Source organism: Triticum aestivum, chromosome 4D (assembly GCF_018294505.1).
Source record: "Triticum aestivum cultivar Chinese Spring chromosome 4D, IWGSC CS RefSeq v2.1, whole genome shotgun sequence".
Classification (NCBI taxonomy): domain Eukaryota; kingdom Viridiplantae; phylum Streptophyta; class Magnoliopsida; order Poales; family Poaceae; genus Triticum; species Triticum aestivum.
In genome coordinates, this window is record NC_057805.1 from 303,317,670 (window position 1) to 303,334,122 (window position 16,453).

Below are 16,453 nucleotides of genomic sequence, written 5' to 3' on the forward strand. Positions count from 1 at the left end.
AAGGGATCTGACGGTGGCGAGCGATCACGAAGAGCCAAGAACCAGAGAGATGTTGATTTGGACTATCAGGTAGGAGCCGCCGGGAGCCGGTGAGGCAAATAAGCTGGAGGGTACGCAACTATCGTATGACTAAGGCCGAAACAACATAGACAAAGGACGATGGAGGAGGCATGCCCAGGGCTACCAGTGTTGGAAATATGCCCTAGAGGCAATAATAAATGGTTATTATTATATTTCTGTGTTCATGATAATAGTCTATTATTCATGCTATAATTGTATTGTCCGGAAATCGTAATACATGTGTGAATACATAGACCACAACCTGTCCCTAGTAAGCCTCTAGTTGACTAGCTCGTTGATCAACAGATAGTCATGGTTTCCTGACTATGGACATAGGATGTCACTGATAACGGGATCACATCATTAGGAGAATGATGTGATGGACAAGACCCAACCTAAGCATAGCATAAAAGATCGTGTAGTTTCGTTTGCTAGAGCTTTTCCAATGTCAAGTATCTTTTCCTTAGACCATGAGATCGTGCAACTCCCGGATACCGTAGGAGTGCTTTGGGTGTGCCAAACGTCACAACGTAACTGGGTGACTATAAAGGTGCATTACGGGTATCTCCGAAAGTGTCTGTTGGGTTGGCACGGATCGAGACTGGGATTTGTCACTCCGTGTAAACGGAGAGGTAACTCTGGGCCCACTCGGTAATGCATCATCATAATGAGCTCAATGTGACTAAGGCGTTAGTCACGGGATCATGCATTGCGATACGAGTAAAGAGACTTGCCGGTAACGAGGTTGAACAAGGTATTGGGATACCGACGATCGAATCTCGGGCAAGTAACATACCGATTGACAAAGGGAATTGCATACGGATTGATTGAATCCTCGACACCGTGGTTCACCCGATGATATCATCGTGGAACATGTGGGAGCCAACATGGGTATCCAGATCCCGCTGTTGGTTATTGACCGGAGAGGCGTCTCGGTTATGTCTGCATGTCTCCCGAACCCGTAGGGTCTACACACTTAAGGTCCGGTGACGCTAGGGTTGTAGAGATATATGTATGCGGAAACCCGAAAGTTGTTCGGAGTCCCGGATGAGATCCCGGACGTCACGAGAGGTTCCGGAATGGTCCGGAGGTGAAGAATTATATATAGGAAGTCCAGTTTTGGCCACCGGGAAAGTTTCGGGGGTTATCGGTATTGTACCGGGACCACCGGAAGGGTCCCGGGGGTCCACCGGGTGGGGCCACCTGTCCCGGAGGGCCCCGTGGGCTGAAAGTGGAGGGGAACCAGCCCCTAATGGGCTGGGGCGCCACCTTGGGCCTCCCCCCATGCGCCTAGGGTTGGGAACCCTAGGGGGGGAGTTCCCCCTTGCCTTGGGGGGCAAGGCAACCCCTTCCCCCCTTGGCCGCCGCCCCCCCCCTTGGAGATCCCATCTCCTAGGGCTGCGCACCCCCCTTGGGGGCCTATATAAAGGGGGGGGAGGGAGGGCAGCACACTACAGCCTTTGGCGCCTCCCTCCTCCCCTGCAACACCTCTCTCTCGCGCAGAAGCTCGGTGAAGCCCTGCCGGAGAGCCGCTACATCCACCACCACGCCGTCGTGCTGTTGGATCTCCATCAACCTCTCCTCCCCCCTTGCTGGATCAAGAAAGGAGGAGACGTCGCTGCACCGTACGTGTGTTGAACGCGGAGGTGCCGTACGTTCGGCACTCGGTCATCGGTGATTTGGATCACGGCGAGTACGACTCCGTCATCCACGTTCATTGGAACGCTTCCGCTCGCGATCTACAACGGTATGTAGATGCACTCCCTTCCCTCATTGCTAGTAGACTCCATAGATGCATCTTGGTGAGCGTAGGAAAATTTTAAAATTATGCTACGATTCCCAACAGTGGCATCATGAGCCAGGCCTATGCGTAGTTACTATGCATGAGTAGAACACAAAGCAGTTGTGGGCGTTGAGTTTGCCAATTCTTCTTGCCGCTACTAGTCGTTTCTTGTTTCGGCGGCATTGTAGGATGAAGCGGCCCGGACCGACCTTACACGTACGCTTACGTGAGACTGGTTCCACCGACTGACATGCACAAGTTGCATAAGGTGGCTAGCGGGTGTCTGTCTCTCCTACTTTAGTCGGAACGGATTCGATGAAAAGGGTCCTTATGAAGGGTAAATAGAAATTGGCAAATCACGTTGTGGTCATACGTAGGTAAGAAACGTTCTTGCTAGAAACCTACAAACCACGTAAAAACTTGCAACAACAATTAGAGGACGTCTAACTTGTTTTTGCAGCAAGTGATATATGTGATATGATATGGCCAGAAGATGTGATGAATGATATATGTGATGTATGAGATTGATCATATTCTTGTAATAGGAATCACGACTTGCATGTCGATGAGTATGACAACCGGCAGGAGCCATAGGAGTTGTCTTTATTATTTTGCATGACCTGCGTGTCATTGAATAACGCCATGTAATTTACTTTACTTTGTTGCTAAACGGTTAGCCATAGAAGTAGAAGTAATCGTTGGCGTGACAACTTCATGAAGACACAATGATGGAGATCATGATGATGGAGATCACGGTGTCATGCCGGTGACGAAGATGATCATGGTGCCCCGAAGATGGAGATCAAAGGAGCATGATGATATTGGCCATATCATGTCACTGTTTGATTGCATGTGATGTTTATCATGTTTTTGCATCTTATTTGCTTAGAACGACGGTAGCAAGTAGGATGATCCCTTATAATAATTTCAAGAAAGTGTTCACCCTAACTGTGCACCGTTGCGAAGGTTCGTCGTTTCGAAGCACCACGTGATGATCGGGTGTGATAGATTCTTACGTTCGCATACAACGGGTGTTGACGAGCCTAGCATGTACAGACATGGCCTCGGAACACACGCAATACACTTAGGTTGACTTGACGAGCCTAGCATGTACAGACATGGCCTCGGAACACGGAGGACCGAAAGGTCGAGCATGAGTCGTATAGAAGATACGATCAACATGGAGATGTTCACCGATCTTGACTAGTCCGTCTCACGTGATGATCGGACACGGCCTAGTTGAGTTCGGATCGTGTTTCACTTAGATGACTAGAGGGATGTCTATCTGAGTGGGAGTTCATTAAATAATTTGATTATATGAACTTAATTATCATGAACTTAGTCTAAAAATCTTTACACTATGTATTGTAGATCAAATGGCCCACGTTGTCCTCAATTTCAACGCGTTCCTAGAGAAAACCAAGCTGAAAGATGATGGCAGCAACTATACGGACTGGGTCCGGAACCTGAGGCTCATCCTCATAGTTGCCAAGAAAGATTATGTCTTAGAAGCACCGCTAGGTGAAGCACCAATCCCTGAGAACCAAGACGTTATGAACGCTTGGCAGCAGCGTGCTGATGATTACTCCCTCGTTCAGTGCGGCATGCTTTACAGCTTAGAACCGGGTCTCCAAAAGCGTTTTGAGAAACATGGAGCATACGAGATGTTCGAGGAGCTGAAACTGGTTTTTCAAGCTCATGCCCGGGTCGAGAGATATGAAGTCTCCGACAAGTTCTTCAGCTGTAAAATGGAGGAGAACAGTTCTGTTAGTGAGCACATACTCAGAATGTCTGGGTTGCACAACCGCTTGTCTCAGCTGGGAGTTAATCTCCCGGATGACGCGGTCATTGACAGAATCCTCCAGTCGCTTCCACCAAGCTACAAGAGCTTTGTGATGAACTACAATATGCAGGGGATGGAAAAAACCATTCCCGAGGTATATTCAATGCTAAAATCAGCGGAAGGGGAGATCAGAAAAGAACATCAAGTGTTGATGGTGAATAAAACCACTAAGTTCAAGAAGGGCAAGGGTAAGAAGAACTTCAAGAAGGACGGCAAGGGAGTTGCCGCGCCCGGTAAACCAGTTACCGGGAAGAAGTCAAAGAATGGACCCAAGCCCTAGACTGAGTGCTTTTATTGCAAGGGAAGTGGTCACTGGAAGCGGAACTGCCCCAAATATTTAGCGGACAAGAAGAAGGCCGGCAACACCCAAGGTATATGTGATATACAAGTAATTGATGTGTACCTTACCAGTACTCGTAGTAGCTCCTGGGTATTTGATACCGGTGCGGTTGCTCATATTTGTAACTCAAATCAGGAACTACGGAATAAACGGAGACTGGCAAAAGACGAGGTGACGATGCGCGTCGGGAATGGTTCCAAGGTCGATGTGATCGCCGTCGGCACGCTACCTCTGCATCTACCCACGGGATTAGTTATAAACCTCAATAATTGTTATTTAGTGCCAGCTTTGAGCATGAACATTGTATCTGGATCTCGTTTAATTCGAGATGGCTACTCATTTAAATCTGAGAATAATGGTTGTTCTATTTATTTGAGAGATATGTTTTATGGTCATGCCCCGCTGGTCAATGGTTTATTTTTGATGAATCTCGAACGTGATGTTACACATGTTCATAGTGTGAATACCAAAAGATGTAAAGTTGATAACGATAGTCCCACATACTTGTGGCACTGCCGCCTTGGTCACATTGGTGTCAAGCGCATGAAGAAGCTCCATGCAGATGGAATTTTGGAGTCTCTTGATTACGAATCATTTGACACGTGCGAACCATGCCTCATGGGTAAGATGACCAAGACTCCGTTCTCTGGAACAATGGAGCGAGCAACCAACTTATTGGAAATCATACATACCGATGTGTGCGGTCCAATGAGTGTTGAGGCTCGCGGAGGATATCGTTATGTTCTCACTCTCACTGATGATTTAAGTAGATATGGGTATGTCTACCTAATGAAACACAAGTCTGAAACCTTTGAAAAGTTCAAGGAATTTCAGAGTGAAGTCGAGAATCAACGTGACGGGAAAATAAAATTCTTACGATCAGATCGTGGTGGAGAATATTTAAGTCACGAATTTGGTACACACTTAAGGAAATGTGGAATAGTTTCACAACTCACGCCGCCTGGAACACCTCAGAGAAATGGTGTGTCCGAACGTCGTAATCGCACTCTATTGGATATGGTGCGATCTATGATGTCTCTTACCGATTTACCGCTCTCATTTTGGGGTTATGCTTTAGAGACTGCCGCATTCACTTTAAATAGGGCACCGTCTAAATCCGTTGAGACGACACCGTATGAATTATGGTTTGGGAAGAAACCTAAGCTGTCGTTTCTAAAAGTTTGGGGATGCGATGCTTATGTCAAGAAACTTCAACCTGAAAAGCTCGAACCCAAATCGGAAAAACGCGTCTTCATAGGATACCCTAAGGAAACTATTGGGTATACCTTCTACCTCAGATCCGAAGGCAAGATCTTCGTTGCCAAGAACGGGTCCTTTCTAGAGAAGGAGTTTCTCTCGAAAGAATTGAGTGGGAGGAAAGTGGAACTTGATGAGGTGATAGTCACCCCTTCCGAACCGGAAAGTAGCGCAGCGCGGGAAAATGTTCCTGTGGTGCCTGCACCGACTGGGGAGGAAGTTAATGATGATGATCATGAAACTTCAGATCAAGTTACTGAACTTCGTAGGTCCACAAGGACACGTTCCGCACCAGAGTGGTACGGCAACCCTGTCTTGGAAATAATGTTGTTAGACAACGGTGAACCTTCGAACTATGAAGAAGCGATGGCGGGCCCGGATTCCGACAAATGGCTAGAAGCCATGAAATCCGAGATAGAATCCATGTATGAAAACAAAGTATGGACTTTGACTGACTTGCCCGATGAGCGGCGAGCCATAGAAAACAAATGGATCTTTAAGAAGAAGACGGACGCAGATGGTAATGTGACCATCTACAAAGCTCGACTTGTCGCTAAGGGTTATCGACAAGTTCAAGGGGTTGACTACGATGAGACTTTCTCACCCGTAGCGAAGCTGAAGTCCGTCCGAATCATGTTAGCAATTGCCGCATACTATGATTATGAGATATGGCAGATGGACGTCAAAACGGCATTCCTTAACGGCTTCCTTAAGGAAGAGTTGTATATGATGCAGCCGGAAGGTTTTGTCGATCCTAAGAATGCTAACAAAGTATGCAAGCTCCAATGCTCAATCTATGGGCTGGTGCAAGCATCTCGGAGTTGGAACATTCGCTTTGATGAGATGATCAAAGCGTTTGGGTTTACACAGACTTATGGAGAAGTCTGTGTTTACAAGAAAGTGAGTGGGAGCTCTGTAGCATTTCTCATATTATATGTGGATGACATACTATTGATGGGAAATGATATAGAATTCTTGGAAAGTATAAAGGCCTATTTGAATAAGTGTTTTTCAATGAAGGACCTTGGAGAAGCTGCTTATATATTAGGCATCAAGATCTATAGAGATAGATCGAGACGCCTCATTGGTCTTTCACAGAGTACATACCTTGACAAGATATTGAAGAAGTTCAATATGGATCAGTCCAAGAAGGGGTTCTTGCCTGTATTGCAAGGTGTGCAATTGAGCACGGCTCAATGCCCGACCACGGCAGAAGATATAGAAGAGATGAGTGTCATCCCCTATGCCTCGGCCATAGGGTCTATTATGTATGCCATGCTGTGTACCAGACCTGATGTAAACCTTGCCGTAAGTTTGGTAGGAAGGTACCAAAGTAATCCCGGCAAGGAACACTGGACAGCGGTCAAGAATATCCTGAAGTACCTGAAGAGGACTAAGGATATGTTTCTCGTTTATGGAGGTGACGAAGAGCTCGTCGTAAAGGGTTACGTCGACGCTAGCTTCGACACAGATCTGGATGACTCGAAGTCACAGACCGGATACGTGTATATATTGAATAGAGGAGCAGTAAGCTGGTGCAGTTGCAAGCAAAGCGTCGTGGCGGGATCTACATGTGAAGCGGAGTACATGGCGGCCTCGGAGGCAGCACAGGAAGCAGTCTGGATAAAGGAGTTCATTACCGACCTAGGGGTGATTCCCAATGCGTCGGGCCCAATGACTCTCTTCTGTGACAACACTGGAGCTATTGCCCTTGCGAAGGAGCCCAGGTTTCACAGGAAGACCAGGCATATCAAGCGTCGCTTCAACTCCATTCGTGAAAGTGTTCAAAATGGAGACATAGATATTTGTAAAGTACACACGGATCTGAATGTAGCAGATCCGTTGACTAAACCTCTCCCTAGGGCAAAACATGATCAACACCAGGACGCAATGGGTGTTCGATTCATCACAATGTAACTAGATTATTGACTCTAGTGCAAGTGGGAGACTGTTGGAAATATGCCCTAGAGGCAATAATAAATGGTTATTATTATATTTCTGTGTTCATGATAATAGTCTATTATTCATGCTATAATTGTATTGTCCGGAAATCGTAATACATGTGTGAATACATAGACCACAACCTGTCCCTAGTAAGCCTCTAGTTGACTAGCTCGTTGATCAACAGATAGTCATGGTTTCCTGACTATGGACATAGGATGTCATTGATGACGGGATCACATCATTAGGAGAATGATGTGATGGACAAGACCCAACTTAAGCATAGCATAAAAGATCGTGTAGTTTCGTTTGCTAGAGCTTTTCCAATGTCAAGTATTTTTTCCTTAGACCATGAGATCGTGCAACTCCCGGATACCGTAGGAGTGCTTTGGGTGTGCCAAACGTCACAACGTAACTGGGTGACTATAAAGGTGCATTACGGGTATCTCCGAAAGTGTCTGTTGGGTTGGCACGGATCGAGACTGGGATTTGTCACTCCGTGTAAACGGAGAGGTATCTCTGGGCCCACTCGGTAATGCATCATCATAATGAGCTCAATGTGACTAAGGCGTTAGTCACAGGATCATGCATTGCGGTACGAGTAAAGAGACTTGCCGGTAACGAGATTGAACAAGGTATTGGGATACCGACGATCGAATCTCGGGCAAGTAACATACCGATTGACAAAGGGAATTGCATACGGATTGATTGAATCCTCGACACCGTGGTTCACCCGATGATATCATCGTGGAACATGTGGGAGCCAACATGGGTATCCAGATCCCGCTGTTGGTTATTGACCGGAGAGGCGTCTCGGTTATGTCTGCATGTCTCCCGAACCCGTAGGGTCTACACACTTAAGGTCCGGTGACGCTAGGGTTGTAGAGATATATGTATGCGGAAACCCGAAAGTTGTTCGGAGTCCCGGATGAGATCCCGGACGTCACGAGAGGTTCCGGAATGGTCCGGAGGTGAAGAATTATATATAGGAAGTCCAGTTTTGGCCACCGGGAAAGTTTCGGGGGTTATCGGTATTGTACTGGGACCACCGGAAGGGTCCCGGGGGTCCACCGGGTGGGGCCACCTATCCCGGAGGGCCCCGTGGGCTGAAAGTGGAGGGGAACCAGCCCCTAATGGGCTGGGGCGCCACCTTGGGCCTCCCCCCATGCGCCTAGGGTTGGGAACCCTAGGGGGGGGGAGTTCCCCCTTGCCTTGGGGGGCAAGGCAACCCCTTCCCCCCTTGGCCGCCGCCCCCCCCTTGGAGATCCCATCTCCTAGGGCTGCGCACCCCCCTTGGGGGCCTATATAAAGGGGGGGAGGGAGGGCAGCACACTACAGCCTTTGGCGCCTCCCTCCTCCCCTGCAACACCTCTCTCTCTCGCGCAGAAGCTCGGCGAAGCCCTGCCGGAGAGCCGCTACATCCACCACCACGCCGTCGTGCTGTTGGATCTCCATCAACCTCTCCTCCCCCCTTGCTGGATCAAGAAAGGAGGAGACGTCGCTGCACCGTACGTGTGTTGAACGCGGAGGTGCCGTACGTTCGGCACTCGGTCATCGGTGATTTGGATCACGGCGAGTACGACTCCGTCATCCACGTTCATTGGAACGCTTCCGCTCGCGATCTACAACGGTATGTAGATGCACTCCCTTCCCTCGTTGCTAGTAGACTCCATAGATGCATCTTGGTGAGCGTAGGAAAATTTTAAAATTATGCTACGATTCCCAACAACCAGGGCTGGAGCTGCACCGACAAGTAGCCCATTGCGAGGCTTCTCACGCCCGACGCGCCACCATATCGACGCGCTGGGGAAAGAACCATCGGAATCCCTTCAAAGTCGTCCTTCCATATTTGTCACCGTAGCTCGAAGGTGGGAGGCAACGCCGGAGACGAGGAGAAACCCCTGTGGTCGAGAGGGGTCGCCGCTCCCGGAGGCGATTCCGCCCCACACCATCGGGCAGCCATGGCGCACTCGCATTAACGTCACAAGGCGAAACGCCTCACCACCACCTTCCCTAGGCGCGCACGGCCTTCATCGGTGTTCCGTCTGGCAGCGGCGATGCGGGGGCTTTGGGGTCACTGGCGGCGCGACTAGAGTTCCCCATGTCACATGTCTCTCATCGGAAATGACATGCACCCAAAGAGTTTTAAATTTCTCTATCAAAAGAAAGATGTTGGAACTAATTTGAAGTGCCGCAAGGGCGAGCTGCCACAGCAGATTGTCCCCAGCACCACTGATATCCATCACAATACGGCAAGTTTTATTCCCTCCGTCCCATATTAATTAGGCTGAGTTGGATGTATCTAGACGTCAATTAATATAGGGCGAAAACAGCATAGCAAATCGAATTATGTTAAAACTCCAAATAAAACCTCTCCTCTACAAGGCAGAAAACCCCAAATAAAAGGAAAGGGTTGAAAACGAGACGCAGCAGGCGAGGCAAAAGGGCCATTATTCCTTGACACCCCTCGCACACTTCTCTTGTCCTCCAAATCCCAAATCCAAACAAGAAGAAACAATACAATCCTCTTTCTCTTTCTCTTTCTCCCTGCGCCGCGACGTCCTCCGCTCCCTGCCCTGTCTTCTCGCGCACACTAAAACCAATCCGAGCGTCCGGCGCCGCGACTCCCAAATCGCCACGCACCGATCGGGCCCGGCGCCACTGGGGTCCCCGTGCCATTGCCCCAATCGGGAGGCATTCATCTGCGCGCCGCTGCCCTGCCCCGTCGCGGCGGTGGCGGTGGTGGTATGATCAGTAGAGGGCCACGCGGCGGCGACGGCGGCGGCGGCGGAGATTAGGGTCTTGGGAAGGGGGAGGAGGTTATGAAGGCGACTGCGCCGCCGGCGAAGAGGCGGAGGGGCCCGCGGCTGGCGGTGCTGGCGCTCGTCTTCTGCTCGCTGCTCGTACCGATCGCCTTCCTTTTCAACCGCTTCCCCGCCGGTGAGTTCTTCCCGTCCCTCTTGTCCCCCACCCGGATTTCCGTAATGCGGGTGCCGCCGCGGCTTACTCGATCGGATCCGCGCCATTCCCGGCGGATCTGTTCCGGGAGTGTTGTTTCGTTAATTGTCGTCTAGTGCTGGCTTCTGGTGTTTTTGTCCTTCTTACTTGAGCCAATTTTCTGATTGGTTTGGTTGTTTGCTGCAGTGTATGTGACGGATGAGCGCCCTCAACAGGTAACTTCCTCTTTTTTCTAACAAAAATTAAAATTGTATGCAGACGTTTGTCCAAGTTTTAATGGATTGCTTTTTATGAAAATGGTGATGTGTTGGGATAGTATGACTGATTCCTGCTACCACGTGTTCATTTGTGCTGGATTTAGGAGATTACTTTGCCTTCATTCGATCGCTTAGTGGTAGAAGGAGACAGGATTGTACATGAAGTGCCGCGGCAGGGTGGTAGAGATGTGAACGCAGAGACAGAGGTTAGTGGCTTTGCATTTTTTTCTTATGTACTGGCAGTGATGAACTCATATAACAGCATCTAGATCATTCCACGGAAAGCTATGTGTATTTTGTTCGACACTTCTAGTGTTTGGATTTAGCCCCTGTTTGTTCTCCGCTTTTAATGTCATGAAACTTAATAACACTAGTGATGCCTACTAGCATGCCTTGTTGTAACTAAAAGATACAGTACCCCATGATCTTTGATGTTCACTAGCATGAAAAATAGCAGTTCAGAACTTTGGTCCTGACTTTTGTTCAGTAGGCCAAAACATGAGCCCACAAGTTCGTTTAAAATTAACAGGCCATGCTTGCTCTACTCTCACATTAGTCATTTCTGCCACTCTTCCTCATTTTGTCTATCAGCATGTTTCAGACTTACCAGCAGGAGTAGGCATTTTTTCCTAATACCAGCTAGTTTAGGCCTATGCTAAAAGGAAATTGTGCATAAGTTCTTACATAAAAAATATCAAAGAAAATTTTATCGACTGACTGTATCACTGAAGTATATGGGGTTACTTGAAGCAGACCAAATTGAGTTGGACATTGTTTTTTTGTCAGCTTAAAGAAACATGGTGCACTCCTCACCATTGTCTTCTTCTGTGCCACCTCTCTTCGACCGAATAGGGCAATATGGAAAACGCATACAGAAATAATTCAAGCCACCAATTCAAACAGCTGCAAACCATCCCATAGGGATGCCAAACAAAGTGATATATCAAAGAAGTAGTATATTTAATCTCTCCACCCTAGTCTCTTTCTTCATGATTATGAACTATGAAGGCTCTGAAAAGTATATGTTGTAGAATCGGTTAATACATTCTGTTACTATTTTTGCATAGATTACTAGTGTTTTCCGTTGCAGCTTTGGATAATTTGAATCCTTGATGTGTTATCCTTTACTCTTTTTTCTTCAGGATGAGCACGGAAAGAATTCCAAGGGCAATATAGACTTGCATCACCAAATTGATACTGAACATAAAGTTAAAGGTTAGTGGTGGCTGCAACACTGTTACATAAAGTTTAATTGAATATATGAGAATGCCATAATCAATTATGCACCAAATTCCATTCATGTAAGTGAACTTTTAGATATACATCATTTCGAAATGTTTCAGGAAAAATATTATAACGTTGTAGGAAACCAGTTACTTGGACACTGAAAAATAGTTGGCCTTTTACTCAATTTGCTTCAGCACCTCACCATCTTCGGCTCTTCGCTGTTACTTGTTTCCAGTGCACACCTTTTGCCACTGTATCTTAAAATAAACTATTAATACATAATTCTGAACAAATGCTGGTGTTTTTATCTAGGATGTGATGATAATTAACCATACTTTTTTTTCTAAGGTCAAGCAATGTATGCGTTTGTAGTGCATCTTCTCTACCTGATTCTCTTCTCATGATGTACTTATGTTTCAGTTGGTCATGCTGACCCACTAATTGGCACTGTATGCAGTTCTCCCCCCACCAAAAGTTGAACAAGTGAAGCCAGTACCAGTTCCAGTTCCACCCAGAAAAGTATGATGGCTCTTATTTTGCTGTTTCTCTTTGTACATAAGTCATGCTTTACCTTCTGAAGCATAACTTCATTTTCCCATTAATATATACTTACTTTCTCTTACTTGAGCCCAAGCTGTAATTTTGTTACTCTTTTAAGAGAAGTACTGATGATTTGGAGAATATATCGATGCCAGGATTTCAGTGACAACATGAGACGTCCCAGGGTCCCAAGTGCTGATGAATTGGAGAAGGCTAAGGCTTGTCAACTTGAATTCGGGAGTTACTGTCTCTGGTCCATTGAACACAAAGAAGTTATGAAAGATGCCATTGTAAAAAAACTAAAAGATCAGCTATTTGTGGCTCGATCTTACTACCCGAGCATTGCCAAACTTAAAGGAAAGGAGGCACTGACTCGTGAATTGAAGCAGAATATCCAAGAACATGAGAGGGTTCTAAGTGAATCCATTGTTGATGCTGATCTACCATCCTTGTGAGTATTTATTCGGCATGCTTGTTATTCCTCTTGCCCCGTTTAGCATTTCATGGTTCCATCTTGTATGTTGAAATTATGACAGCAGATCATTTATGCATTGCATGGGGTTGAAATGCTTTGTTACATCTTAAATGTATATTTTTTCTTAGTGTTCATATTGAATTTGTATCCGGTATGGTTGACTGGGAAAGTACTATCAGTCATGACTGTGCATTTAATTGTTTGTTACTAAATGACACTTGACCTGTGCTTTCAGCATAAAAAAGAAGATAGAGAGGATGGACCGTGCAATAGCAAGAGCCAAATCATGCACTGTGGATTGTAACAATGTTGACAAAAAGCTTCGCCAGATACTTCATATGACGGACGATGAAGCTCATTTTCATATGAAGCAGAGTGCCTACTTATACAACCTTGGTGTTCACACGATGCCAAAAAGTCATCATTGTCTTAATATGAGGTTGACAGTAGAATATTTTAAATCAACTACATTGGATTCAGATGACTCTCCTGTCCATAAGTTTAATGTTCCAGATCATAGGCACTACGTTATATTATCTAAAAATGTGCTTGCCGCTTCCGTTGTCATCAACTCATCTGTTAGTAGTTCTGAGGTATGCAGGCAACTTACTCTTTTGCTGATTGAACATCTTCTGGTTTTGGCATTGCTGATGTTCCTTTTGGTGTTTTGCAGGAGACCAGGAATGTAGTCTTTCATGTACTAACCGATGCTCAAAATTTCTATGCAATGAAGCATTGGTTTTCAAGAAATGCCTACAGAGAATCAGCTGTCAATGTCATTAACTACGAGCATATTATTTTGGAGAATTTGCCAGAGTTCAGCATGCAACAGTTGTATATGCCCGAGGAATTCCGTGTTTTCATCAGTAGCTTTGAGCGACCTACCGAGAAATCTAGAATGGAGTATTTATCAGTGTTTAGTCACTCACATTTCTTTATTCCGGAAATATTTAAAGATTTAAAGAAGGTGATTGTGTTGGACGATGATGTCATTGTTCAACGTGATCTCTCTTTCTTGTGGAATCTTGATATGGGAGATAAGGTGAATGCCGCAGTCAAGTTTTGTGGCCTGAGACTTGGCCAACTAAGAAACCTTCTCGGCGAGGCAATGTACGATCCCCAGTCATGTGCATGGATGTCTGGGTTGAATGTCATTAATTTGGAAAAATGGAGGGAGTATAATGTTACAGAGAATTACCTGCAACTCTTGGAAAAGGTTGGTTTGTTGTCAGCCTGCTTTTATTTCAAGTTCTAAAGCATGCATTGTATTTTGTTTTATTCCAATATTTCCAACTATCATCCATACTTGATATAGTGAGCAATTGTGATACTATCTTAAAACTCTTTACTTTCAGTCTATTTGAAAAATGCATGATTTGGGCCCATCTTGCATGAAGTGATTAGCTTATTATCACTTCTACTCTTATTCTATTACAGTTCCGGAACAATGATGATGAGGCCTCACTACGAGCTGCAGCTTTACCTATAAGCTTGCTCTCCTTCCAGAATCTTGTATATCCTCTTGATGAGAGGTTGACTTTATCTGGGCTCGGCTATCAGTACGGAATTGAAGAAAAAGTGATCCGAACTTCTGCATCGTTGCACTACAATGGTAATATGAAACCTTGGCTTGAATTGGGTATACCAAATTACAGGAAGTACTGGAAGAGGTTTCTGGCACGAGATGAGCGATTCATGGACGAGTGCAATGTAAGTCCATAGCATACTTTGGAAACCAGAAGATTTGACCGACGGTAGATTGTTTCGTCTACTGCTGTACTATATACCAAGAGGGCAAAGCACTTGGAGTGAAAAGACCAGGAAAGCAGTCATTAGCCATCAATTTTGACAGGGTAGATCCAACACCATCTGTTCATTGAATTAGTGAGCTTGATGGGTGGTTTTTCTGCAGTTAGAGAAATTAGTCTTAAGTCGAAGGATAATGCGGTAGGCAATGGTGATGTGTAGTGGTGAGGCTTCAGGTAAAAGGGAGTGTCACTCTCATCATCTAGATTACGGGACAGGATTGTTGGTGATGCGTTGTGGCACCTTTAATTGAAAATTGGTGCCTTACACGTCATTGATGCAGGCTGATTCTTTTCTTCGTTAAATTTTTGACCCAAATTCTTTGTTCTTAGTTACTGCACATTGATTGTTTATCAAAGTTATGTGGATGGGAAGTATATTCGGTTTGTCAGAAACTTGTCGGTCACAACTAACAAGGTTGACAGCTCGGTGGATATCTTTGCACATTCTTAGTTCATTTTCTTGCGTCACGGAAAATGTGAAATGGGTGTGTTCTTAACTGGTAACTCTCGTTCAAGAAGAGTACGATGGGCCTCTCAGTTTGTTGTTCATTCATGTCCTTTCTTCCATGTAGTCGAGACCCTGAACTTGCAGGTTTGGACGTTGGTACACGATGTGCTAATATTGCTGAGATCCCGAGGCTTGCTGCCGAAATATTTACATGTACGCAGTATGCATTTGGTAGGGATAATAGAAGTGCCATCAGTATTTGAAAATAAAGTAGTTGGTGATCTGGTGGACGTGTCTCGTGGCCATGTGCAGCCAGCCGTTTTCTTATAGTACTTTTTAAAGGGAGACCATCGCTGTCTCATGAAAGCTCTAGCTACGCACGGACACCCCGAGGTCCGGAAACCCGGCAAGGGCATTTTCAAGACGGATTCGTAAACTAGAGACAAGGAGTTTTGTGAGAGTCCGGACAACAACGGACTCTATACCCCGCGTCTTCATCTATCTCATTTTCTCTCCTTTCTTTTTTTTCTATTGCCTTTGCCGCCGCTTCATCACTCCGGTTGCCACGCTATACCTTTGTTGAAACTCTACGTCTCTGTGACCTCTAGCATGTCAGGCGGGCTCCACCTCGTTTCTCCTCCGTCGCCGTTCAGCCCCTGTCTTCTGACCGCCCCGTCAAGTACCATCCGCTATTACTATACTCACCATGACCGGCAACTGTTTAATGAATTGTCGGAGCTAGAAAAGTTTTCCCTTATTTCTAGCAATGAATACCAATTGGTACATATACGAGCACTATGTTGAGTCGTCCGACGAGGAGGACTACTCGGATGAGACGACGATGATGCAGGATGTCCTTGAAGACACAAAGCGTGTGGAGGAGCATGTTCTCAGTTCTCAAGGGCTCGGTCAAGGGTCACTGAGTGCTCAACCGCAACAGGGCGCGCGACCATTTGACACTGATGGGCGACTATTTTGCCTCGGATGCACTCCTCGCTGACCATTTTTGCCGGCGTTTTCGAATGTGCAAGACTGTCTGAAAGAACATGCGGTGCCCCATGTTTGGTTTTGGTAATTGATGACAATCTCTATGGACTAATGGTTGCCTTGAGTTATATTTGAAGGATTTGTCCATGGGCATTTCTTGAAGTCCATGTGTTGGTTTCAAGGAGTTTATGTGGTGACCAAGGTGTTATTAAGGAATTATCCAAAGATTGGTCATGTGAGAGTTGAGCTTATTGCAAGCATGTCTTGAAGAAGAAGATTGTGTGATCATTCATGTTTACCTTCAAGACATCATCCAAATGAAGAGAGTTGGAAAGAGTCAAGGTTGATCAAGACTAAGTCAAGAGTGAATCAAGTTAATCAACACACAAAGCGCACAAGATGATCCCATGGTGTGGTGAGCATTGTCAATTACGCTTTGTGTACTAACCCATGATCTTCGTGAGAGTTCTTTGTGGGGTTAGGTTGCGGTGTGCAAGTTCAAGTGAAGCATCATGAAGAGATCAAATGC

General features: G+C 46.0%; 1 protein-coding gene across 1 annotated transcript; it reads left to right on the top strand.

Moving 5' to 3' along the window:
* The first annotated feature begins 9,678 nt into the window (after positions 1–9,678).
* On the top strand, positions 9,679–14,864 carry LOC123097579 (probable galacturonosyltransferase 7). Its single transcript, XM_044519354.1, has 9 exons — positions 9,679–10,164; positions 10,369–10,397; positions 10,544–10,645; positions 11,582–11,654; positions 12,124–12,185; positions 12,362–12,657; positions 12,917–13,274; positions 13,355–13,897; positions 14,119–14,864. The coding sequence occupies exons 1-9, from the start codon at positions 10,047–10,049 to the stop codon at positions 14,401–14,403; spliced, it is 1,866 nt and encodes a 621-aa protein (XP_044375289.1). The 5' UTR covers positions 9,679–10,046; the 3' UTR covers positions 14,404–14,864.
* Positions 14,865–16,453: the final 1,589 nt, after the last annotated feature.

Coding starts and splice junctions, on each gene's coding strand:
- LOC123097579 (XM_044519354.1), top strand. CDS start 10,047: ATGAAGGCGACTGCGCCGCCGGCGAAGAGGCGGAGGGGCCCGCGGCTG. Junction 10,165..10,368: donor TTTCAACCGCTTCCCCGCCG/GTGAGTTCTTCC, acceptor TGTTTGCTGCAG/TGTATGTGACGGATGAGCGC. Junction 10,398..10,543: donor CGGATGAGCGCCCTCAACAG/GTAACTTCCTCT, acceptor TGCTGGATTTAG/GAGATTACTTTGCCTTCATT.